This window comes from Mesitornis unicolor, unplaced genomic scaffold (genome assembly GCF_000695765.1).
Source record: "Mesitornis unicolor isolate BGI_N332 unplaced genomic scaffold, ASM69576v1 scaffold8675, whole genome shotgun sequence".
Lineage (NCBI taxonomy): Eukaryota > Metazoa > Chordata > Aves > Mesitornithiformes > Mesitornithidae > Mesitornis > Mesitornis unicolor.
This window is the reverse complement of record NW_010184904.1, coordinates 1-26,919: the sequence shown is the minus strand read 5'-3', so window position 1 is coordinate 26,919 and position 26,919 is coordinate 1. Positions and strand designations below refer to the sequence as shown.

Sequence of the window (26,919 nt, the reverse complement as noted above, 5' to 3'; positions counted from 1 at the left end):
CTTTAACTCGGCTGCGTCTGCTGCAGAAGGATTTACTGCCGCATACATGATGTGGGCTCAGTCTCCCTGCAACACAGGAAAGTCTTGTCATCACTGATGAATGAACAACTGTAACAAGACAGAGTTCAGCAATCACTGCGCTAAAGCCGAGTGTCTGCTTTTTGATCTAAAATCCTGGAAAATGCTTGATTCCTGTTAGGGGCAGAGGTCTGATGCATAGGGGTGAAAAGAATGCATTTTTGCTGGGTTCTCCAGCTAGCAAAAGCTGATGAAAGCTGGAATAAAGGGTGTCTCCTCACATCTAGCCATAGACTAGTCTGAAGGGCCAGGGGAGAAGAGTGAAGGACTCCCAGAGCTTCACTGCTTTGGAGATCTGCAGTGAATTAAAGGGAGGTTGTAGAGAGGTGGGTGCTGGGCTCTTCTCCCAGGTGATGGGGATAGAACAAGGGGAAACGGCACCAAGCTGTGCCAAGGGAGGTTCAGGTCAGAGAGAAGGAGGAAGTTCTTTACTGAGAGGGTTGTCAGAAGCTGGAACAGGCTGCCCAGGGAGGTGGTGGAGTCACCATCCCTGGATGTGTTTAAAGAGCGGGTAGATGAGGTACTTAGGGATATGGTTTAGGGGGTAGACAGGAGCGGTTGGACGTGACGACCTCAGAGGGCTTTTCCAACCGAGTGATTCTGTGATTCTGTGATTCTGTGAATTCTGTGCAAGGAGAGCTCTTGGTAACCTACGTGCATGATGATACAAGCAACAGCACAAGCAGCAGGACAGCAACGTCCCAATATCCTCGACAGGTGCCAGGAAGCGGCGCAGAGGCAGAAAAAGCCCCGTGCGTGGGAGAACTCTGCTGAACAGGATCTGCCAGACTTCCTCTGCGTGATAGACATGCAAGCGGGACGAGCCATTAGGGCAGACCCCACACTTACAGCAGCCCAATTTGAACAAAGTGTCCCTGTCACTTCTCTTGAACAGCACCAGAACCCCCTGAGGTCACCACCCGAACATCCCTAGGGGTGATCACTTCCTCCCTTTCTCTATATATGCAGTTTGGGCCGCCCTTGTTTTTTGGGAATTAGGGGTGAAGATGGTTGTGGTAGGGGTAAGTAGTCGTTGCTTTCTTGGTTCAATATTGTGGTTGGGATTAGGGGAGAATGGCTGGAATTGCAGATTTTCAGTAAACAGGATTTGAGTGTAAGTGCACGTGGAGGTGCAGGTCTGAGTGTTTAGCTGTTCCTCTGGTGGTGTTTCTGGCACGTTACTTCTCTGAATGTTTAGCAGTATTCCCAGTAACCCATCACCTTTTTTGGGAGGTTTCTAGGACTGTTCTCTAGGAATCTGCTGCAGTGGGGAGTTCCCCAAGGCTGACCCGTTTAGAAACCCCACAATGGACTTCAATTCCTTTCCAGCCTGTGTAATGCTTCTTATTTGATTGATTTCCCTTTCCTCTCCTGTAGGGCAGTGAGAGGTGTAGTCACAGCTCCAGATGTCAGCATAAATCTGTTACTTAGTGCTCCCTGATGCCACTTTTTGAAGCAGATGTGGGTAAGAGCTGCCTTGTAAAGAAGGCTGATGCCGACAGTCCTCAGGTAACTTGAGCAGATGATGGGGTACAGGGCGTATTTATTTGGAAAGGCTAAAGGAGTGAGTCAGTGCTCACCCAGGGAGACTGCTAAAACAAGTATGCTTATTTCAGGATAATTTGGGGTGGCTCTGATCATATTTACTGACTAATCCAGCCAGAAATATCTGCAGCATTTTTCTTGTTCTCCACGTCCCACGTTATTTTGTAGCAGAGCTTTAGGTAATTTGCTGTTAAAATCGACTACATGCAAGATCTGATTATAGATGTAAAGGGTGTGAGTAGGGCTGGATAATCCTACTGATAAGAAAAACTAAACGAGAAAGTCCTGCAAAGGTAAATAAATTGCTGGCATTGCTATAACTGAGAGCAGGAAGCTTGGTGAAGTACTCCACTGCCATGGACTGCAATCCCATTTCTAGTTCTTCCAACACATTTGATGCCCAAGAGTTTGCACAAGGTATGTCCAAGTGTTTGCAAGCTTCCCAGAGTCATAAGAAAACTGGCGAATGCTGACAAATATCCTCTGCCTTTAAACTGAGCATGGATAGACCTGTGTACAGGTTAAATATTTGCTGAGAGAGAACGAGTGTGATGTGTTCATTGATGGCTGGCTGGCTGGGATTCTGCATTCACATTACCTGTTTCTTTAGGAAAAACCTAAATTCATCTCTGTAGAGGGAGTCTGTGCCTCCACGGAAGGGTGGAGAGCAGGGAGGATCTTTGTGTCTAACAGTACCACTTACTTGTGGGCGAATAGTTTCTGCTCTCATTGTTCTTTCACCATTGGGTCAGGCATTACAGCACCCAGCTCGAGAACAAAAGTCTCTTATCCCCAAAATAGATGGGAATTGTTTTGATTGCTTTGCGTGCGTCAAGTCACCTCTTTCTTTATGGACTACTGGAATTGCAGCTATTTCCCATGTCTGACGTGGGAGGAGTGGAAGGCTGGCAGGGCTTGCACTAAGGGAAGGAGAGCTGTCAGGCACAGCACTTCCAGCAGGACCCTTTGCTTCCTTCAGGCGTGTTTATGCAACAGGATTTCTAATCTAGGACCCTGTGCCCCACCTTAAAGAGTTCAAGCTGAATAACACGGGCCTATGTCCCCTATGGGGGGAGGACAACCAGACTCCCACGTGGAAAGGCTGTGGGAGATGGTGATGGGGTAGGGGAAGGTGGGAGCCTGGTGTGCGGTGGTTTTATGCTTGGCTCTGCTGATGTCCACCTGCTCGGTGCGGCGTTGGTTTTAACGTGCAGAAGGAAGCTCTTCTCCCCAAAGCCTGGAGCCACAAGGCATCAACATCTCTAGAACTTGCTGAACATGAAGAATGAAGGATTGGTGCCTTGAAAGAGAAACTTGGATCTGACTCGGCACTCGTCCCGTGCTACGCTCTGTGAAAAGGCAAGGCAGGGCATATGAGAGAACAGGCAGAAACTCGGGGCTTCCAGGGGCTGGTGTGGAGGCTGGAGAGAAAATCCCCACTCGAACACTTGGGAACTTGTACCCCCATGGTGGTTGGTGTCAGAGGAGCAGGGAGGGAGCTCGCCAAGGTCAGCTGGGCTGGAGGAGCCCTGCTGAGAGCGCAGGGAGTCATTCCCTTTCCTCCCACTCACTCCCCAGCTGCCTTGCTGGGTTCAGACAAAAAGCGTGATTGTTTTTTCTGCTTGAAGCCTTGTTCCTGCTCAGATGTTTTTGCCGTATTACTGAGAGGCAGCAAAAAGCTTCAGATAACAAGTGAGCCCTTGGCAAAGCCTACCTTAGTGGCAGTCTGGTGCTAAACCCCGATATTGGAGGTCAGTTCCTTTCTGGCAACCTGGACCAGAAGAAATGACCTCTACAGTGGGACTCTGGAAATCCCTGTCCCAGACTGGTCCAGTTGTGCTCCTTTGAACCTGCTCCATCCCACCACGCCAGTTTTCAGACTCCTCTTATTCCAAAACTAAGCTTCTCTGCTGGCATGGAAGTAAAAATGATTGGTACCTCTGGTCCTCATCAGAGAAGGAGGCCTGCAGAGCTGGGAGTGAAGAGGCTGCCACCTGGGTATTGAGGCCAATGGAAAATTGGCCTCATCCTCTTCTGAATTCCAGGCTGCGAGCAGAGAGCACGGCTTGGCCAGCACTCAGGCAGCTGCGCTTGAAGTGCGGGCCAGGAGATCTCTCCTGATAGGAACTCACAAGCCACATGGAGCTTCCCTTTCCTGTTGTGACTGGATGTGGATCTGATGGGTGCTCAGAGGCCCATTCATCAACTTCTTTGCCTGCTTCCCCCCTTCCATCAAGCCAAGAGCTCAGCAGAGCCTGGCAAGATTTAGACAAGCCTCTAAAAATAGAGCACACCTGAAATGCAGCCACTTTGGTGATAGGAACAGGAAAGATCCTGTGCCGCTGTTTTGCTCTATTCCCTCCCAAGAATGGGTTGCAGCACCAGGCCATGAGCTTGTGGGGGGGGGGCAACTGCCCTGATAACCTCTCCTTGTGCAACCACTACTCACCACTGTTTGAAATGTGAGCCACAGATGGATGGATCAGTGCTGTCCAAGTCCAAGTGAGCTGCTGTAAGTCATGACAGAGTTAACTCGGACGTCCAAAAGCCACACAGCGGTGGCGCGTTAGGCTGTAAAACTGTCTGAACAATTACTGGTGAGACTTAAAGAAATCGGGTACAGAAGCTGGGATAAGCAAAATAGATGCCAATTCAGCCTCCTGGGGGGAGCAGCTGATATCCTTTGGCTTGGTTGTTTCTTTACTGGTTCCTCCCTTAGACACCCTGCAGACAAACAAGCTCAGGAGGACTGTCCAAATGGATGAGTGTCCTCTGCATGCGTGCTGAGTGCTTTGTCTGCCATGTCTTGTGTGTGTGTGTGTGTGTGTCTGCAGGCTGCTCCAAATTGTCTTCTCCTTCCCAGGCTGACGCATTAAGAGATTACAATTACTGAGAGAGGCTGTGAGTTCTCCAGGCTGAGAACTCGGCGTTCAGTGGGAAATCTCAGCTTATCGTGTAGCTGGAAATTCATCAGAAAACACAGTTCTAAGGGCGTTCTTTTAAATTTGCACCGCACAGACAGTGCGTAATTTGGGGGACCCTGTGGCTTTTGCACTCCCAAGGATGCCTGAGCCCGTGTCCTGTCTGTTTATTTGGAGCGTTAGTGTTTCCTGTCCAGGGCTGAGGTGAGAGCACAGGACCGAAGCAGTGAAGCGAAGATCTCGCTCTGTCAGCTCTTCCTCGGCAGGGCAGCTGATGCCTGGGGACAGCCACTCACATCTCAGTGGTGGCGTGGAGGATGCGTTGTGACAACCCAGCAGTTATTAATTCAGCCTGCTGCACGCAAAAGAGGAGCCTCTACAGTAACTGGGAGAGATGCTGGCGATTTCTGCCCTACCTGACAAAAGAAATCCTCTGAATAAGCAATGAGGCTCTTGCTGTTTCTCTTGTTTTACCCCTTTGCTACTTGGGGAGGTTTAGATTGGATACTGGAAAAAACTTCTTTACTGAAAGGGTTATCAGGCACTGGAATGGGCTGCCTGGCGAAGTGGTGCAGTCACCATCCCTGGAGGTATTTAAAAGATGGGGAGATGAGGTGCTCAGAGGTATTACAACAGCTCCAGGCACGAGCAGGGAGAAAATGAAATCTCTGGGCCTGAGGTCCCCTGAATTCATATGGGTAAGCGAGCCTGGGCTGTGGCCGTGCTTCAGCTCTGCTCCACGCTGCTGGCATCCAGCCCTCCTGCTTTTCTCCCCTCTGTATCAGGTTGCTCTTTGACCCACTCCTGGAACTCTGCAAATGATCTCATTTGTTCCTACAGTTTTTAAAACACTTCAAAACCCAGAGACAAGGTGAAAGCAAGAAGCTGGTTGAAAGCCATGCGATTTTTGTGAGCTTGTAAACAAAACTGGCCCAGCTGCAGTTCAGAAAGTCAGGCTGCTGCACGGCTGCATCATAAACATCTCTGACTCAGACCTCTGCATGCAGTAGCACTTTGTTTTTCCTAATTTCATCCCTCTCACCCCATAATGAAACTGTATGTATTAGCTGTTAACAACAGTCGAGTCTGCTTTTATGGCTGGCTCAAAAATAATAGCGCTAAGCCCCATGCCAGTCCATCACTGCAGTTTTCACTTAAAGGACTGTAAATGCCTTTACACATGTGAAAGAAGCTGCAGCTGCTGTTAGCTCTGGGCCAGTTGCCCTGCAGACAATAGGAGCATTATATCATTAAAATATGGTTCCTGTACACCCCGCAGTATAATTATGTGATCTCTCACCCTGATGTATGGATGACATCAGCTAAATTTTGGAATAGTCTATTCATTTAGGGCACACTGTCTCAGGCCTGGGACAATTTCACTGGCTGGTGATGGGAGCTGGCTTGCTAGCAGCAGCTTTGCTCCACAAGCGGTGCTGGGATAATTTCAAGAGGTGGTGGGGTTTGCAGAGTCACAGCTCTGCATCAGCTCTGAGGCAATGCAGCAGCACCACGACCCACCAGCTAATTCGGGTGGTTACATTCTGCCCTGCAATATTTTTCATGTATCCTAAGCTTTAGCGTAATACTGCTGCAAGTAGTTGGAAAGCTACAGCACTCCTCCCCAGAAGTGGCTGTTTTTGAGCTGGGTGACTTTGTAGGATGCTTTGGGATGAAAGGTGTCATCTATAAGCTAGACCTTACTTCACTGCGGAGTCATTCCTAGTCACTGGGCAACTTTTGAGGAAAAATAAAACTGGTGAATGCAGGGAGTAAACACGTCTATTTTTGTAGTTTGTCTTCCAAGTCAAACAAAAATAAGAGCTGACTTGAGGCTGGAGACTGTGACACCCTGTTAACTGAGAACTGGCAACGCAGGGCCTGATCCTCTCTGCTGTAAGTCAGAATGGCATTTCTTGGGTTGGCAGAGTTCAAGTTCGTGCCCTCCAGCCACACAGCCTGGAGCTGTTTTTTAAAAGTCTCACAGTCAGGTGAGCCATGGGTGGTTGGCGTTTGGAGGAAAACCCAGGGCTGGCTGTGAATGTTGGCAGTGATTCAGTTGCTATCCCCATCCTCTGTATCAGAATCGAGCTGATGTCTCAGCATGAGCTGGCAGACGTTTTGCTTTCCAGCCCAAGACCCTGGCACATGCGGTCAAGATAAATTCCTGGCACCTCGGGTACCTGCCCACCTGTGCTGGGCTGCACAAGCCTTCCCTGGACTTCAAGGGGGAGCTTTTACCCACATCGTTCTTCCAGCGCTGTGGAGTGGCTTTGCTTCCTTTCCAAACGGGGAATTTCCAAATTGCCATATATAGATGGCTCCTCCAAACAAAAACTTGTATGTCGAGCTGAAAAAAGGCTGTGTTCCCAAAAGCCTGTTTGTTCCAGTTGCGGTAATTTGGCTCTGAGAGGATATTGCATCTCTTCAGAAACTGTGTATTGTTTACATCCCCAAAATGTCGCGGCTGCTGCACGCCACCAAAGCCGCCCCATGCGCATAGCACTGAGGGCTTGTGCTGCACAATGTGTGTGTGTGTGTGTCTGAGTCTCAGCAACATCCCAATCAAAATATGGTAATTGTGTGGTGTTGGTTTTCGTTTGGTTTTTTGTTTTTCTTTTTACAATCATCAATCGTTCCCGAGCTGCTCTGTAACGTGGCGTGGTGAGAAGATGGTCCTCCTGAGTGAGTATCTGTCAAGTCAATGATGGGTGGAGAAATCAGCTCAGCAGTCAGGGGGAGCTGAGCTTAAGCTGAGATCTGCAGCCAGACTCTGATCGGGTTTAAGCAGGAGCAAACCTGGAGTGACATTGCTGGCTTCAGAGTGCAGGATGCAGCTAGGAAAGAACCGGCATACGCATGCACCGCTCTTACTGGAAACAGGATCTGTAAATTACAGTAAAGTTTAAAAATAAAAAAAAAATCATGTAAGATATAATTATTTTCCAGGCTGTTTTTTCCTGCTTCCATTTATCCCAGCAGGACTTGTAGGGAGATAAAGGCTGAAACCTCCCCAGGCTGCAGGGTGTGAGACTGAATGGCATTTACACATAAACTGACAAAAAAGGGAATTATTCTAAGTTAAGTGACTCTTCCGTAGAAAGACTTCCTTGGGAAGTGAGTAATGGAAGGGAATAATCTCTTTATACCCACCAGGGCTAGTCCAGGGGCTCTGAACATGCATCCATGAGCCCTGGGAACCTGACCCACAGCATTTCTAGCCCACTGTCTTTGCAGTTATTTTCTCTGAACGGGGCATTGGGCAGAAGGATAGGACAGGAGCAGAGGGATGTCTAGGTTGGTTGACGAGAAGTAGATGGTTTGCAATGGGGCAACACTTGCTCACTCCAGTCCATCTCTTCCACAATACACAGCCAGTGTGAGAATAGCAAGTAGGACACGTTCACCAGCAGAGAGCGGGGATGTGACTGAACACGTACTTCACTTAACAGTGGTTGGAAAGCCTTTTTCCTTCTTGGCTGCCATCGTGGCCAGTACATCAGCAACTGAACTGGCTGCGAATCTGTGCAATGAGAATTGATGAATCTGCTCAGATTGGTGAATTGGACCAGAGCGTGATTTGTTTTGCTGTGTAATTTTTCCCTGGAAGCTTGCTTGCTGACTGAGACTACACACTGACAGCTTCACTGCTAGACTGGAGTACTTGCTTTTCCCTACCAGAAATGCCTTGGATCTGTCCAGAAGAAGCACACGTTAAAACTCAATAGACCCTTTCCCTTTTTTCACTTTGTTACCTCTACTTGATGAGTGGGAGCCAAAAGCTGATATGTGGACAGCCATGAGAAGGGAAACTGGGTTTAGTCTGCTCTTTGTTCTCACAGGGGAATAGGCTGCGTGCCAGTGAAGGTTGAGCCTGGGGTCTTTGGTGTATGCTCTGCAAATTCCTGTGCCCCTCCATCCAGTAAGATTTGTCACAGTTTATCTTCAGGCGTGCGAGTCCCCTTTGACTCAGAAGTCAAACTGAGGATGTATTTAAGGCCCTGCTGAAGGGAGTTAATCAGTGGGCACGCAGCAGGGTGCTGCACTGCCCCAGAGAACATTGCTTTGTGCCATATCCTACCTGGCTGATGCTCCCTGTCGCAGCAGCGGTTGCTTCCCACGGGCTCTACATTTCTTGACCTCTGCACCAGCCTTTTCCCAGGGTAAAACCGTGAGGCGCGGAGTTTATTGGTACCTTTTGTGTTTGGCCCTGGACTGTGGGGCAGCTCAGGGGCAGGGACAGGCTCTGGGTAGCGCTAGGACCTGGGGGAAGGCTCAGCTGCCTCCTCCCAGAAGATTAGCCAATATTCCCAGGGCAGGGCACACTCTCTACTTTTTCTTTCCTCTATATACGTGTTTTTCCTTCTTCTAGCTCATTCCAGAGCAGAGCAGCTTTGGATTTCTGAGCTTCTTTTTTTTTTTGTTCCCCCTGCTCGTTGGGCTGCTGCCAGCGTCTTGCAGGGCCAAAGTTTTATCTATAGGGATATATTTTTCAAACCAGCCCAGCTGCACGCAGGCTGCCTGCAATCGAATCCACGCTCCCGGGGCAAGTTTAACTCGGGAGAGGAACGGCAGCAGGGGTGCTGTGTGTGCCTCTCCTCCAGCTATTCCTGTCAAGATGGATTTATGACTTTAAAAGGAGTAAGGGGGGGGGCGGGAAGGAAAATTGCCTACAGGAGCCAGAGCTTACACCACAGCCCAGCAAAACACACGTAAAGAAGCAGTCGGATCTCAAGGCATGAGCAGCGTAAAAGTGGCACCCTGGGATCTGGTGGATCCTTGCACGTAATATGACTGATCTGAAGCCTTTCATCTGCCTTCACAGAGCCGAGCTCTTGGATTTAAGGTAGTTTGTCCAGGACCAGACTTTGCTATGTTGGCCAAGACGGTGCTTTCGCTTGGTCTGTGGCTGCGGTTTGCTGCGGGACAGAACGCACCTGCGAGAGGTGAGTGCCTGAAAAGGTGAGGTGTTCCCTTACTGCCTTCCCCCGTTTAATATCTCCCGGTCCTTAGAGCTTCTCATAAAACCTTTTCTGACTAAAAGCTGAAGTTAAATTGCTGCTTTAGGTGTATAATTATACTTGTATGCTACTTTGCTGGCACAAGGACAGAGCAAACAAAAAAGAAATCAGTCTTTCTGAAATTGCCATATTAGAAAGAAATTTTATCTTGATTGTTTCCAGTAGCGGCAAGGAAACCGTTTCAGAAACTTGCAGTGTTTAGTGCAATCATATGGGGGAAAAAGTCCCGACTCCTCGCTGTTACCTACGTACTGAGGCACATCGATTAAGAGAAGTGAGAACAGTGATTGATACAGTGCCTGTCTTGTTCTCTTGCTAATCTCTGTAATTCAATCATTATGTTTGCTCTTTAAAAAGCTTTCTCTTGGGAACTCTTCAGGGAAAATGATTACGGGTCAGTCTTGCAGAACTGACAGCGGTGAAAGGGACGCGGAGGAGATGAATGTCTCACTTCTGGTTGCTGCGCTGCAGTGCTGGGCAGCAGACTTAGCCCACCTCGTGATGGCTAAGCTGATGCAATGACTTTTGTTCTGCCCTGTGTTCACACGTAGAAAAAGGTTCTGGTTTTCGACTGCAGGGTTATTGCTGGCTGCATCTGGGTTTCACTCCACCGGGGAAATGTAATCCAGTGTGAAAGCAGAGGCGAACCTCTTGCTTATCTGGACAGCAGCTCCTCAGACTCGGACAGCAGCGCAGACTGCCAGGGTCTGATTCTGCCTCTGGTCCAGAGCAGACTGTGTCCATTGCTCAGATGCCCTTACAGGACACTGGATTCTGCCTCTCAGTGACACAGCTGGTTCAGGGACAGCACTGCTGCCTCCGGCACTGACACAATGCTCGATGTCCACCCAGGCAGCAGCTATTGCTATTGTGACAGTTCCCCAGCCCAGGCTAAAAACTGCTGAGATCTTCAGAGGATGTGAACAAGCAAGCCATGATTTTCCAGAAGGATCGTGCCCTGCTCCAGAGGCAGAGTTGTGTGTGCTGTGTTGTTGATGTGCTGACTTTGTACGCTGCCAAGCACCCTTAGAGGAAATGAACCTGCTGTCGGCAAGGTGCCCATTCCCCGGCAGCTTTGATGTGGGGCCTCCTCGGCTCCTCCCAGGTGTTCCCTAAAGCAACCTTGAGCAAACAGCCCGTCTGGCAGGGCTCCTGGGCATGGGCTAGCTCTGGGCTGGAGCTGCTGTGGTGGTGTGCTCTGATCACACAGAGAGGAACTGTTTGAGAGGTAGGGATGTGTGTTCATAACTCTGTCTCCTAGGGACTTGACTGAATGTGAATGATTGTGGCTTTATTCTTGGCTGCAGTGGACATAAGAGGAAGCTACTGGGTGGCCAGTGGTGCTTCTACATGCTCAGGAATGACTCGCTTTTTCAGGGCAATGGCTACTGAGTTAGTGCACCGAGGCACAATGTGAAAGCAATCACAAGACCAGTTCTACCACTTTCCTCTTTGGGTCCAGATTCAGATCTCTGTTGCATCAGTGTGAAGTACGACCATTTGATAGTCTGAACTTTGATAACTGAGTCCTAGGTTGTCATTACCTGATTACTCTGGACTAGCATCAGCAAAAAATGATGTTGGCATCCCTGTGGGTGCAGGAAGTGAAAAATGAAGACACAGCCCATCCATACACACTTTGTGGAGGGCCTTGCATTACTGATCTCTGAAGCACAGCTCAGTACCTGGCATAATTCTGCGATTCCAGGACTCTTGAGGCTCTAAACAACACAGCAGAGATAGCAAAACTCATGAAAAGATCATAAAAGATAGCAACCCAGCTTCCTTCCTGCCGGAGGAATGTGTCTGAAGGGCTGTTTCTCAACCTAGAGCCTGTAATCTGTGGCATGGACGAGCTGGAACCTGCACAGGAAGTTTGGGCTTTTAGTCACACAGGTCTACTTCACTCAGTGGGGCTCAGCTCCTTAAATAGGCAGGTGACGTAGCTGCCCCCCATGGCACAGACCTCTCTGATGTGGTTTTAAGTGTAAAACACCTCCTGGCTGGCTTGGTGGGATACCTCTGTTTCTGGGAGAGGCGGTGCTGCTCTCCTCCTGCCTCTCATTGTGATCCCAGGGGGCCGCAGGGAAGCGCAGGCTGCATTCTTCAGCCTCCAAACCTGGCTCCTCTCATAGCAGAACATTTTTCCTTGCGTGGCCAAACAATGAGACGGGAAGACAAACACGGAATTTCAAGCAGAGTTAACCAAGGCAGGACATGATCTTTTTTGGCTATTAAATCCTTTATGCTCTACAAGTTCCAAGTCCCATGTAAATCAGGCATGTGCTCAGGTCCCAGATGAGCCTGCAGCGAACTCTTGAAGCGGATGTCTCCTGTCAGCATCTCGGTGTAAGAAAGGAAAGCCTGACCAGCTGTTTTTCCCCTGGAAAAGGCAAGTGTTTAAATAGGCAGCACTGTGGCTCCATGGTGACATTTTCCTCTCGTATCGATTCCTTCAAAACACTTTTGTGCATGACTGATTTGTCTGCTGCCCACATATCAGCCAGAGGGTGACAACAGGACACTGCTGTGAGTCCCCTGTTGTTCCCTGGACTCAAGAGGAGCACAGGAGCAGCAACGGTGTGAGCTCTGCAGAGATATTCCTCAGCTCTCCAGGAGAAAAAGCCCAGCAGTTCAGGAGGTAACGAGGTGCTAACGAATGCCCCTTTTCTCAGAATCCCACTGAAACTGAGAAACCTTCATATGGCTTCTGGCCAGACGGCCGATCTTCCCTTGCTATAAAGTAAGGAAACTGCCTGAAGACAGCGGCTGCTTGCGTAATGCCGGGATTTACTGGGAACAAATCTCCACAGCCACACCTCTGGCACAGATGCCACATTTATATTGGGTGAAGGGCAAAGAAGAGGAAGGAAGATGAGGGAATTGAAAACCTAAACCTGAAGTGAAGGACGATGGAGTGTCCAACCACTTCGTAAGTGTTGCCACATTCCTCATGTAGTGAGATCCTCTGTCTAGATTTTTTTTTTAATGGGTCCTTTCTGCTGACAAAAATCTAAATGTGAGGAACGTGTTTCCATCTTAGCAGGACTGAGTGTTAAGCAGAGGTAACTCTGATGGTATTTGGCTGTATGAAGAATTAGCTTTCCGCTCCACCCACAGAAAATCCCTTTAGCTCCAAAACATATACCTGCCCTCCAGTGAAACTGTTGTTTTTGTTAACCAGTTGTTAACCAGTGCTCTCTACCCTGCAGGAGGAACACTGTGGTGCCAAGCTGTAGCTCTTCCTGCAGAGCCTCCTAATTAACACAGCTATTTCCAGCGATGTATGATGGGTCAAACCCCTGTTTAAGGGACATTAACATTATGCCCAGCTCTCCTGGTGCCCCAGAGCTGCAGGGTACAGCCAAGAGTGCAGTCTGACAGGGGCATGGCTCTTGGCTCTCCTTTGATGTTCTCCTCTCTTTGAGCAGATGTGCTGGTCTCACCCAGGTGTGCCCCCATGCAGGTAGCTCCGGCATTAGCGGGACTTTGCTTGCATCCACTCCCTCGTGGTGCGTGCCAAATTCCCCTCGTAGAGCGCTCATGTGCGTGATCTTGTTTACTACTTGTGAGCAGTGTCCTTTGGCCACTGATCCCTGCCTGGCCAGGGTCAGAAGCTTTCACAGCTGTTGGTTGCAACATTTGGGAAATGAGTGACACTCCTCAAACTGGTGAGGAGCAGAGGGGAGAAACGATGATTTCCTCCAGGGAGGCGGCAGTCACGTTGCCAAGATCTCCAGCTATGGCTTGCCAGCCAAGTAAGTGGCTTGTACTTCTTCCAGGGGAGGGGAAAGCACAGAGCTGTGGCTACACATTTGACTTGCTTCATGCAGCCAGACGCTCTAAATAAAGCCCTTGTTGCTCTGCCCGCCTGGAACGCCGTCAGGAGGTAGGGAGCTCTAGGAACCAACGGCGGGGACCTCTGCAGGTCACAGGTTCAGCTCCACTGATGTGGTGATGAAATTGCACGTTGCTATGAGCAAGCAGGAAAGCTTACTGGACTTCATTTCTCTGCTCAGCTCTGAATGCCAAGCTGCTGGGTGTGCGTGTCTGCAGCGCAGGGCTGAGCTGTGCTGGGTCGCACAGGACTGGCTGTGATCCATGCAGGCTGCAGGTCCCGCTCCTGCCTGCTCCCAGCATCTCTTGCTCAGTCACCTCCAAGTAACTTTAATGCTCTCCATTTCTGAAGGCTCCATCTGATTTCTCCTGTCATTTTGGGAGATTTGGTAAGACTCTGCCATCTCAAGAGTAGTGCCCTAGCGGGGGCTCAGCTCCCTGCTGATCTCTGCCAGGCTCTCTGCTGTCTCTGGGCCTGCCTTGACATGGCTTTCTGCAGGGGGAGAAGTGTTTGCATGAGCTGTCTCCTCGGAGCAATTAATTTAACAGGAGCCTTTCCATTCAGCTGTCTACTGCCTTGTGGTTTTGGCTCCCACACATGGCTCCAGCACTCAACCACTGCATGCTGCACCAAGCCCATCTACGCTCCAGAGCCCACATTTCTTGGCCACCCCACATTCCTGATCCCTTCACTGATAAAGGAACCCAAATGGGCCAGCAAAAGTCTCTGATCAAAGGCTTTTCCCCCCTTCTTGCACCTCAAAAGCTGTCAGAAAGCAGAGTGATGGTTAAAATAATTCCAAATTCATTATTGATATTCCAGCTATTGTAAATCTCCCAAGCTCTAAAAGTGGCAGGAGGAGTCCACTGTGTATTTGTTTCCCACTGGACAGTTTAATTGAAATGGTAAGAAAATGAGTCAATGGAGTGGGGCTCCAGGCCGCACCCTCAGAAGCATGTTTTTCCTGACATGTTGCATTCTTCTGCACAAATGGGTCTGGGCAGCCCTGTCCCAGAGCCCCTTTGAGGTTCTGCTGCTAAGAGTGTCTGGGAAAGGGGGTCAGTATGTGTTCAGAAGGACAAGAAAACATCAAATTACCCTAGCTTTTTAACATTTCTCTTGGGAGGAGTCCCTCCAGTCCAGACTTTCCTGCCGATAGGGGTATAAATCAGGGAGCTTTCTTTTGAAGGCCGTAGCCTTCAAACCAAGAGGCAGCCAGTTCTGAGAATTGGACACCTCTCCTGGGAGTGCAGAACCAACAGTTTTTCTCATTAAGTTTCTTTATCATTTCATTCTTTTCCAAATACAGCTCATTTTTCTTCCAGGCACTGCCATTGTCATAAGATGGGCTAAACCCCTGAGTTGCTTTAGCCCCAGAAGTTGCCCCTGACCTTGGCACTTGCTCTCTGTCTTGCCATCAGCAGTTTGCTTCTTTTCTTGGGGCTGCTGTGTGTTAGCCCAGATCTGGATGGCAGAGGCTACTCCCTGGCACGGGGCATGACTGACCTGCTGGCTCAGGCTGGTGAGGAATGTTCCCAGCCCCTGGATCACATCCACCTACAGCCTGGAGCAGAAAGTACTCGGGATCAGCCTGGTGTTGTGTAACAAGAGGCGTCAGTGCAAGCTGATGTAGCTGAGAGGCACTTTCTTCTGCAGCGGTGAGATCCAGGACTTGCAGGTTGTTCTTCTAGCTCTACCCTGATTGCTGTGCCTGAGCTCCTGCTGCTTTCCTGTGCCCTGGCATTCCAGTTTATCTGTAATGGGTTAATAATATGTGCCTGGAAAGACTGGCTTGAAGTTTTGTAAGTTTGTGCTTGCAGATCCTGCATGAGTGTGGAAGTGCTACAGGTGTGCTCTGGAGCTCCCGTTGCTCCTGCAGTGTGAAATCCAGGACATCTTTTCCATCCTGCCTGTGATATATCTCCCAGTTCAGGTTCTTGGACCTCAGAGAACTTGGGAACCAGTTTTCTGTTCATAACAGAAACAGCTTTATTTGGCAACGTTCTTTAAAACAAACGATGCGAAGCGAACTCAGTCGGTGAACAATCACAGGCAGACTTCTGGCTAACACTTCAGTGTTGGCATATCAAAGTGTTCACACAGATTAGCTGTAATCAAACAGATGAGGCTAAGCGAAGCTGTCTGATGAGGGAAGATGTGGTGCTAGGGAGATGGGGTGAGAGGTTCCTGGACAGTTGACAGCAGGACTGAAAATAAAGCCCAGAAGTGCTCACTAGATACAAATAATAATGGGGAAAATCCTGAGGTCTCTACCCTGCAAAATTCTCACTGAATTCTGAGATTTGGAACAAGACAACCACACTTCCCTAGCAGATGCCTGTGCAGGTATAATTTAATTACACCAATAATTTGCATAATTTCTTTAATGTACCTCCCTCTCTCTTCCCTGCCAGGTCCCCAGCCATCTATTTCCAATTCAGAGGGAGACCTCCTCTTCTTGCTGGACAGCTCTGGCAGCGTCTCCTTCTATGAGTTTTCCAGGGTGAAGGAATTCATGTTGGACCTTGTGCAACCTTTCACCTTTGGCCCCAAAGATGTCCAGACCAGCATCATCCACATCAGCACCACACCCACCATGGAGTTCCCTTTCGACCAGTACCTCACTGGTGACACTCTGCGACAAGCCATCCGGGACACTCGGCAGCTCATGGGTGACACCAACACAGGCAAAGCGCTCTCTTTTGCTAAGGAGAAGCTCTTCAGCAACGAAGCTGGTGCTCGGCCAGATGTTCCCAAGGTACTGGTGTGGGTGACGGATGGTTTCTTCACTGATGACATCTCTGAACCCATGCAGCTCCTGAAAGACATGGGAGTAACAGTGTTCATTGTCAGCACGGGACGGGGGAACTACCTGGAACTGTCTGCTGCTGCCAGCCAGCCTCCCGAGAAGCACCTGCACTTTGTGGACGTTGATGACCTACCCATCATCACAAAGGAGCTTCAAGATGCCATCCAAGGTACAGCGGGGCTGGGTTGTGGTCACTGGGAGTTTGCAACAGGGCTGAATTAATGAGTTAATCAACTGAGTTAATGCTTGGCTCTGCAGGGCAGGCAGTGTGAGAATCCCCTAAAGCCAATGGTCCTCCTGACCCACAGCTGCTGCTCTTGCAAACTGAGGTGCTTTGTCCACAGTGCTATAGGTCCAAGTATAAACCAAGGCTTTTAGGAGGTTTGGGTCCTTTGGAAGGTCCCACAACTGATGTGGACAAATTCCCTTCTGCAGACCTGTTAGTGGGATGAACCTGTGTTTGTGATGAGTTGTTCAGTTGTCAATGAAGGAAGGAGGCTCAGGCAGTGTACTATCTGGGTTCCTTAAAATCCCACAAGACTCCAAAATGAATCATGCAGGTCACAGCTATCCATACAATTCAAGCGTAGCATGAAAATTCCCCCACCTGCACAGGTTAATTGTTAACCAAAGGCTTCCTGAACACGCAATGATTTGACTACACCAAGAGGCTGCTGCCCGTGGGAGCAAGGTGCCTAAGCTCCTTGAACTTGATTTTTACACGCAAGGTGATTTTCCTTCTCTAAAATGCTGTCTGGCTGTGTGCTATCTGATGGAGGCGAAGGACACAAACATGTCGGACACATTGCGTATACAAAATGAAATGTGTGTGCCTGAGAAGGACTTGGTCCTGCCAGCTCCCTCAAACTCTTGTCTAGGGTAGATCCGACTTCCCATCTGTACCATCATGTGCAGGCACAGTGGCTGGCACCCAGATCTTTAATTCTTGCCTACAAGTGGCTGGCAGTTGTTGTTCTCTTACAAAGAGCAATTAAGGATGGTGCTTGCTATCAGCATTAGGACTGTAGGAGAGGAATGTTTTTGTTCCACGAATCCCCTGTTGTAACGCGTTCCACATCCGCCAGATCTGTAGCCCGACTTGGCTAGCACAGCCCCTGGAAGAAAACCCCAGCCCTAACTTGTTAGCTTGAGCAGGCCAACTGCTGCCTCTTTGCTGCCAGCATCATTGTGGCGGTTGCTGCGCGGAGAGCAGGAACAGACAGCAGGTTTGCTTTGGTTTTTCATGTCCTGTGTTCTAAAACATCCGGGAAAGGGTCTGAGGAGACCCAAAGCCATAACCTGGGCCAGAAGACAGGTATTTGGAAGCCAAGAGGAATAATTCATGCTGCGCTGCACGGTGCCTGTTCTTTTTGCAGCTCGTGAATGCCATCACGGTGGGAGTGCCTGTGATTGCAAAGCAGGGGTTTTGTCTCAGCCTCCCAGATGCCTCTGGATTTGTTTGGAAAGCTGAGCGAGTTACTAGGACTCTGCAGACTTTCCATTCATTTTCTGGAGGTTCTCTCTCCATTGGAAACCCTGTTTTAATTCCTCATTTGGCTTCTGCTATGTGACTTGGTCAGAGCTGGCTTTGGAGTGTCCAAGTAACCCTTTCCATAGACCTTTCTGTACATAGCAATTCCTTTCTATTTCCAATCATGATCATGTAACAAATCACACACATGGACTGTGTTCTCCTCCAGTCACCCACCTCTCTCCTGGACGAATATGGGGCGGTACCAGATGGTACAAAATAGCATCCCAAAATGAGAAATCACCTGTATATCCTTGCAGCACAAGGTTGGCATGGCACAGCAGGCTGCAGTTCCCAGCCGGTCTGGCTACAGCCACAGCTGGCTCCTGGCAAATGTCAAGGAAAGGGACTCTAGCTAAGGCTCCTTCCATTGGATCATGTACTTTATGTACCCAGTATATGGCATTTGCTGCTTTCCTTCTGGGGAAGGACCTTCAAATATTGTGAAACCAAGGCATACTTTTGGGATGACATCAGGTTCTGTGCCAGCATCCACTTGCTCTCCACTCAGCCTGCTGGCTCATTGCATCCTTTGGCACCACCTTCTGAGCCAAGGTGTGCAGGAGCCCCCCTGCCCAGCAGCCACTTCCCATGCACGTTCTGGGCAACACATTTCAGATCTGAAACAAGGTCCTGGGTAACTTCTGCTCCAGCAAAGGCCTTGAGCCTTCAGTCCTCTGCCATTCTCACTTAGCACTGAAGATAAGCAGATGACCAGAGGGAGGGATCTCAGACCTTGAATGTTCACCCTGGCAATGGAGAAGTTTCCCCTCTCTCAAAATCAGAACCGTTCCCCCTGTCAAAGTCAAGAAATAGAGCCACAAAGCAGAAGTGATTTGATGTTGCATTGCCTGGGTCTAATACAGGAGATTAACTTGCTGCTTCCCTCTGGAAACAAGTTGGTGCTGTGAAGCAAACCACGGGCATCTATTTTCTGGGGTTTATTGCCCTCTTTATACACTCAGGGCATCTGTAATGTGGCAGCAAGGGGCAGAGCTATTTGCTGTGGGCTTCCTGCAGCACATCCCTCAGGTGTCACACCCTGACACTTTCATCTGCCCAATTTATTCACAGTGTCCCCGGGCCCTGCCTCCAAGCTCACTTATTTCCATTCCCTGAACTTTTGGCAGGGCTTTTGGCGTTGAGGCCTCTGTTCTGTTGTGGCTTGGCCACTGGTGGTTGCGGGGCTCACACAAGGGTGCAGCGCCCCAGGCCCTGTGGTGCTGCCTCCCAGCCTCTGCCTCCTCCGAGCTCCGACAGGGTGGGGTGCTGCTGGCTGGCAATGAGTGTGGATGGGAGCGGGCAGGGCACGGAGAAGGGAAATGTTCCTGCCTGCCTGGGAGAGCCAAAGAACAGCTCAGAGGAAAAACTGAGGCCACTTTATTTGGTACAGGGAAGCTGGCAGTGACTCGGAGCAGCTCAGAGGAGGAGAGCTGATCTTCTCCCAGTTAAAGGACAAGTCTGCAAGTGCAAGGATACTCCTCCTGCAGGTCTGGCCAGACTTTTGCGCCCCCTTTTTACATCTGTGCAATGGGCAGCCAGTGAGAGCTACTTACAACACTCTGAAGTATTTAGGCTTGAGCTGGAGGGTACTATCATAAGGTTTCAGAGCAAATGTACTTCTTTCCAGACCATCTTGAGCCTTAAAATCCTTTAAAAAAGAAAAAATCTTTGTCTTCATATGACACTTGCCTGGAGCTAGAAACTCCTAGAAAAGTCTTGTGTGCTTCTGTCCCTCTGAAGTCCAGAGAGCAGTGGAACTGTGCCCAAGATGAGCTCAGGAGGCCACACATGTTGGATGGGTCAAGTAGCAGAGGAAGCTGGGGGACCTGCAGAGCATCAGGAGAGGTGTCTGTGCCTGGCGTTTGGGGTCTAGAACTCAAAGGTAGCACAAGCCGTGAAGAGAAGCCTCTGTGCAAGGGAGAGAGAGGTGGAGGGCACAAGAGTGGCTCTGAATGTTGAATGTCAAAAAACAATGGAGCTCTGTGAAACGCTGCAGGGAGTGACTTCACTGGGATGAATGCAGCCGGCTCAGCACAGGCTGGACCGTCCCCAGCTGCTGCCCTTTCGTCCTGGCCACCGGCTACAGGCAGAGAGCAGGGGAAAATGAGGGGGTTTGGCTACACCCAGGTGACTTCAGCTGCCATCCAGTGCTGCTGTAGGCGACATCTCCCACCCAGAAGGGCCCGTGTTTTAGATGTGCCATGTTCTATGTATCAATGTCGGCAGTGATTTTTTTGCTGCTATTTCTCTTCCAGATGTTATCCAAGCAAATCGGCTCCACGCAGTAGATATCACCTCAAGCAGCTTCCGCCTGCTGTGGCCCAAACTCCTCTCCCAAGAAACCGACTACTACACCCTGGAGTATGCCCCAGTGAATGACCTAGCAAGGAAGAGGACAAAGCAAGTGGCTGGGGCTCACACGAGCATCCTGCTAAGCAACCTTGTGCCAGAAACCACTTACGAGGTGGCACTCATTCCCGAATCCAATGTCCACTACTTCCCTCCCCAGACAACGAGGGTTACTACATTGGCAGGTAAAAATGTGTAAAATCACGAGCAAGGGGGAAGTCTCACACGTACGAAGCAAAGAGGACAGCCCTTGGTCAGCATCCCACAGCTTCGTGGCAGAGGGCTGTGGTCAGGACAGAACATAGTGAGCTGCTTTATGCTGGCACTCAGCTGGCAGCTCTTTCCTCAGATCTTCTGGACTGCCCAGAACAGAGGATTGGGCTTGGTGGTCATGAGATGCCCTTCCAACTTTAAAAATCTGTGAATTTGGAGGATGGCAGAGCCCACTGCCCTGGGAGAAGGCAGCAGAAGCTGCAGCTCTCAAGGGCTGAGGTGTAGAGCTCACTGGGGATAAAGCACAGGCTGCTGCACACACTGACTCACTATCCCAGTCTGGTGATGCCCAGGCAGAAGCCTTGTGTGGGTTACTGCCACAGAGGAATTCTGACCTTCCTTGAGCAGCTGCTTTGGGAACAAGGAGATCCCCATCTCCTACCTGAGGCTGCAGGTACAGCTAGGGCACAGTAATGCTCTTGAAGCAGGTGCCTGCTGCTTCTCCAGGCAGGTGTAACCTCTGTGTAAGAGGGAAGGAGAGGGGGAGCACTTGGAGCAGAAGCCAGCCCCTCTGTGAAGGGAGATAATAACTCAGATTTATGCTGCATAGCAACACGCAAGCAAGTGGCACACTTAAAGTCTGAGCAGTAGTGACCAAGTCAAGATGAACTTGCATCCAATATTAACTTCCTGCATGCAAGAACAGTTTTCACTGAGTAGTTTTGCCCACTCTCTGCTGCACAGGTAGAGAAACCATTTTCTTGGGCCTGAGCTGGGTTGGGCAGACTTGAATGGATTTTCTTCCACCTCCTGGAAGCCAAATACAGTACAGGCCACTTACGCCCCTCTGACAGCATTCTTATGCCTTGAATTACGTCCTCATTCACATCCTTTTACATTGCTTTCAGAGGAAGTAAGCCCAGCTCAAGTTCTCATCTCAGAGTCTGGGCCGCACAGCTTCCACGTTAGCTGGGCTCCTACCCCGGACAGCGTGAGCAGCTACCAGATCCTGTACGGACCCCTCCCTGGGAACTCGGTGGAGCTGGTGGTGGTGGATGGCAAGCACAACAGCACCGTGGTGGAGAATCTGGCACCCAATTCAACCTATCTGGTGACAGTGACTGCAGTCTACAAATCAGGGAAGGAGAAGTCCCTGTCAGCTAAAGCGTGCACTCAGGAAGGTGAGTGAGAACATCTGCCGATAGCAAATTATATGGGGCTAATTGTGTCTGAAGTGCCTGTCTCCTTGCACAGATCACCTGCTTGTAGGTGAAGCCAGAGATCTGGGGAGGGATGAGGGAAGGGGAAAGCTGCAGCTGCTGCTGAACAACATGGGCTATGCCATTAGGATGTAGCAGATGTATAAGGTATGGGACTGAAAGTAAATCAGACACGCACGATATGGCTGCTGTTACAGGGTGTGTACTGGGTGTGCACTCACAAGCAGAGCAGATTTGGAGATCCCTGAATCTCACTGAAAAAAAGAAAAGCTGCCTTTCCCTCCTGTCTCTTTAGTGTCTATCTTTGGTGCGATTTAGCATCGGAGGGGTGGAACTTTCCTCAGGAGAAGCCTCTGCTCCAAAGAGGTGTACAAATGGCCCACAGTAACCTAAATCTGCTTTCTCTAGAGGGCTCCAAAGTGAGGCACCTTCGCTTTGAAGACATGGGCCCAAACACCCTGAAAGCCTCCTGGGACTCTGCCGATGGGAAAGTCCTTGGTTACAGAGTCAGATGCCGGCGGCAGATCGGCCGTTCATCCGTCATCAGCGTTTCGCCACAGATCCACAGCGTGCTCCTCACGGACCTGGCTTCAGGCACCACCAACAAAGTGTGCGTGAAGCCCATGTACAAGAACCAGGCAGGCAAAGGGCTGTGCCGCATGGTGCGCATGCAGCCAGGTGAGCTGGGGTGCCAGGCAGAATCCTGGGGTGGTTTTGGCAAGGGAAAGTGTCCTGAAGGGCACTGAGGTGCTGGGGATCCAACACAGGGCCTCCATGGCTGAAATAATCTGTATTTCAGATGAAGCTTGCCAAGAGGGCAAGCTTGGGGTTGTTTAGCCTGGAGAAGAGAAGGCTGAGGGGAGACCTCATCACCACCTACAACTGCCTCAAGGGAGCTTGTAGAGAGGTGGGTGCTGGGGGATAGAACAAGGGGAAACGGCACCAAGCTGTGCCAAGGGAGGTTCAGGTTAGAGATAAGGAGGAAGTTCTTTACTGAGAGGGTCGTCAGAAGCTGGAACAGGCTGCCCAGGGAGGTGGTGGAGTCACCATCCCTGGATGTGTTTAAAGAGCGGGTAGACGAGGTACTTAGGGATATGGTTTAGGGGGTAGACAGGAGCGGTTGGACGTGATGATCTCAGAGGTCTTTTCCAATCGAGCGATTCTGTGATTCTGTGTCAGAGCTACCAGCCCAAAAGGTACTGTCCACAATGGGCTCTTTCCCCATTTCGAAGAGCAATACTCCTCCTAGTGGTGTTATGTTTGCAGGCAGGAGAAAAAGTGTGCAGTGGGGACAGTCCTGCAGCTGGTTTGGGATAACAAGGGTGAGCAGACTGCTCAAAGCTGGCATGGGCATTGGAAGAGCTGTTTAAAAACCATTTGAATGCTTGGCTACCCTTCACTAGTCAACGTGGCAGGGACAAGCTAACACAGCTACCAAGGCACAACGCAGCTGCTTTCCTCCTTCCACTACCCAGAAGCCACTTACTGCCGTGAAACACAAAGGGATCCTTGACAGGCTGAAGTGAAGTACGAGCCAAAAAGCAGCTGTGCGACAGGGCAGGAGCGCAGCCTTTTTTCCAGCAAGATGCTGGAGTGAAGATTGACCTCATTAATGTTTATATGTTTATAAATTTGTAATGGGGGAGTGTCAGGAGGAAGGAGCCAGGCTCTGCTCTGGGATGTCCAATGACAGAACAAGGGGCAATGGTCCCAAGCTGGAGCACAGGAGGTTCAAGCTGAAGATGAGGACAAAGTTTGTGAGTGTGAGGGTTATGGAGCATGGCCCAGGCTGCCCAGAGAGGTTGTGGAGTCTCCTTCTCTGGACATATTCAAGGCCAACCTGGTCACATTCCTGTGTGACCTGGTTTAGGTGATCCTGCTCTGGCAGGGGGGTTGGACTGGATGAGCTTTCCAGGTCCCTTCCAACTCCTGACATCCTGTGACTCTGTGTGATTCTGTGAAGATGATCTGACTCGGCCAGATTTGGAGAATGGGTGGATAAAGCTAACATGGTATGTTTTTGGTGTTTTTTCAGCTACAGAGGCGCAAGGATACAAGCACAGACCGAGAGCATGACGGGCTCTGGAGTGAACTGATTCCCAGCAGAGCGAGGACTCTTGCTTGGACAAAGACTTGGACAAAAGAAGGCTCAGGGGAGGAAACCACGAAGCTCACAGATCATCTCCCAGCCTGCACTGTCTGTTGAGGGGCCCTGGTTGGCAAACCAAAAGGCTGTCCTCAGCCAAGTTCTCCCAAAGCGTAAAGGTTTGGCTTGGCTGGATGGGACAGCCAACCCGACTAATAGATCCCAAATTTGTGCCCTCTTTTATATAAATATGCCTGTCAAATAACAAACAAAAGGCAAAGTGATGAATCCTCACTACTGCTTGCTTCCTGCCTGTTCTCTATTTATTAAACATTGATACAGTTTTATTTTTGCAGCTTACGAGCACGTTCAGGACTCAGCTGTTTACTGCCCTGGCTTTTCATTCTGGGCACCCACACTCCAAGATCACAGGTGGCCATTTTTTGTCACTGAAACACAGACACTTGACAAAGAGCAGCTTTCCTCCAACTCATCCAGTGTACTCAACAGGTAGCTCAAATTAGGCATCCCAAAAGTATAGCATCTTGGAAATGGAAGGGAAAAGCATTAGGAGAAAGAACAACAAAATACAAAAATGCACGGTATGCAGAGGAGGTTGGGTCAAAGCCATCAGGATTTCTGAGAAGAGGAAGAAAAGAGGTTGTTAACCCACTTGGCCTTCATCCAGTACATGGAGACACTTTCTAAAAGACACCCTGCCTCTTATAAAGTGCAAGGACACTTTAGTGTTCCCAGATGGCCTTTGGTTTATGGCAGAGCTTGGTCGGTGAACTCTGAGAAATAGAACGACAGGGCTAGGCCGTGCCAGGGCTGATGAGCACTGTTAGAGGGCTCTAGCAGAAAACTGCTCGCTGCCTGCTGAATTCTTGCATCTCCTCCTCACTGTTCCACTCTCCCTCTGGCACTGGTATTAAATTCATCTGCCGCAATGACACACAGGTCCCAGATGAACTTCAAAGGCTTCAGCTCCCCCAAGTCATTTGCCTTGGGATTTGGTATCAGTCTGAGAGAGCAAGATCCTCCAGAACCTGGGAATTTCCTTCCCCAGCAGCTCACTCCACTCCAGAGCTCTCTGCCTTCAGCTGAGCTCGAGGAGCAGCAGTGAGTCAAGAAAAGCCAGACAGCAAAACCATCTAAAGCTGTTGGTTCTGTCTCTCACTCAAATACACACCTCTGAACAACAGTGCAGTACTGCCTGGATGCTGACCACTGACTTACTGTGGCACACCTGCAGTTTCACTAAATTCCTGCTCTCAGAGCAGCTATATGGAGATTAATTGGGCTGTTCTGTGAGTAATTATGGACAGTAAATCTCCAGCACTATCATTCCAGGCTCTAGCCCCTGCACTCTGAAAGCACCTAGCACATCTTGAGTGTCTTGTCCTGGGCTTCCACCCAGTGCTGAGCTTGAGCTACACTTGAAAATCGGGTTTTTTAGAGGAGAAGAGTAGGTTTGATTCTTTCCTTTTGGCTCCAGGCTTGAATTTGCTGTCACTAAGCTACTCTCGAGAAAGGGGAACTAAAGACTATTTTAATACCTAGTGACGAAGCTATTGGAGTAGCGTGGTTCCCAAATTCAGAGCTTAGGGCTGCAAAAAAATGTAATCACTTTTCTGGTAACAAAATCCAGCATCGGTGGGAACACCTTCCCTCAGTAACACTTGCTCTATTCAAAATTTATTGTTTATTTGTCCTACATGGGGAACTCTTTTTTCAACACACAACCCCTCCCTTAGCTCTGCTTATGGACTTCTTAAAGCAGAGGAGGAACTTTGCCACTGACCTCGTATCCTGAGTGCTGAATCTGTCATGTCTGGGTTTATGGAGCTTTTTCCTTGAGCTGTCTTCTTGTACAGGAGGAGGGGATAGGAGGGGGGAGAGTCATTCATTAACTCGATAAGAAGATTTAATGTGATTTGTATTCTCCTCTGGAATGTGCTTTTGTGACTGATTAATCTTAACGGAGACTCTGTGCTGAGGGGAAGGCAAAGCCTCTGGCATCTCTCATGCAATAAATTAACCGTGTTCCTTCTCGCTGTAGGACAGGAATTAATTTTGCACAACTCCTTGCATAGTTTACTAATACATTAATGTGTCATCTCCCACAGTTGTTATGCATCCTTTTGAAGACAATTAAATACATGATACAAGAGCTGTTGAATGGTTGTTTTGTTCTTGATGGCAATAGGTGCAAATCAGCTCCGTGCAGCTTTTGTTCTAATGAGAGGTTTGAGGTGAAAAGTTTGATTTCTAAATGACTGAAAAGTACGAATTCCACTCCTGTCTTCAGAGTCTATGGAGTCTCACAGCTGAGTGCACTTTTAGCAGATTTTTAGAATCACAGAATGTCAGGAGTTGGAAGGGACCTGGAAAGCTCCCCCAGTGCACCCCCTGCCACAGCAGGATCACCAGAGCAGTCACACAGGAACACGGCCAGGGCTTTGGGTGTCTCCACACAAGGAGACTCCACAACCTCTCTGGGCAGCCTGGGCCATGCTCCATAACCCTCACACTGACAAACTTTGGCCTCATCTTCAGCTTGAACCTCCTGTGCTCCAGCTTGGGACCATTGCCCCTTGTCCTGGCATTGGCCATCCCAGAGCAGAGCCTGGCTCCTTCCTCCTGACACTGCCCTTTCCCAATGGATCCCCAGGAATGAGGGCACCCCTCAGGCTCCTCTGCTCCAAGCTCAAGAGCCCCAGCTCCCTCAGCCGCTCCTCAGCAGGAGATGCTCCCCTCCCTCCAGCATCTTTGTGGCCCTGCTGGACTCTTTCAAACAGTTCCTGTCCTTGTGGAGCTGAGGGCCCAGCACTGGACACAAGATTGCAGCTGTGGTGTGAGCAGGGCAGAGCAGAGGGGCAGGAACAAGTGATGAATCGGCAAGGTTGCTAACAGTAAAAAAATAAAATAAATCTGTATTATAGTCTAAATCAAGCGTTCTTTAGAAATTTTTTGAGAGGCTTACTCAAGTGTGCACTTGGGAAGAAACACGAACAATTAAAGAAAAGTACAGCCCTGAAGCGCTGCCCCTGTGCTGAAGATTTCTCCATTTTCTGACACCCCAGGCCGCAGGTTTTTACGTGTGAGCTTTAGAGGCGACTCCTCCAGCTGCTTTCCTTCCTTTTCCCCTCTGACCCCCTCTCCTAGTCGTTTTCGGGTCATCTTTCGCATTAGACGCAGATTTGCGGGTGAAATCTCCTTTTCCCGCACTCCCCGTAGCAACGCCGCTGCGCTCCCGTTGCCACGGAGCCGCGCTTCCGCCTCAGACTGTCCTTCCCCGCTCG

General features: G+C 49.7%; 1 protein-coding gene across 1 annotated transcript; it reads left to right on the top strand.

The window, feature by feature from the left end:
- Positions 1-9,417: 9,417 nt before the first annotated feature.
- Positions 9,418-23,604, top strand: VWA1 (von Willebrand factor A domain containing 1). The gene is made up of 6 exons (XM_010184654.1): positions 9,418-9,490; positions 15,818-16,381; positions 20,002-20,280; positions 21,217-21,489; positions 21,937-22,206; positions 23,564-23,604. Exons 1-6 carry the CDS (start codon positions 9,418-9,420, stop codon positions 23,602-23,604), a joined length of 1,500 nt encoding a protein of 499 aa, XP_010182956.1.
- Positions 23,605-26,919: the final 3,315 nt, after the last annotated feature.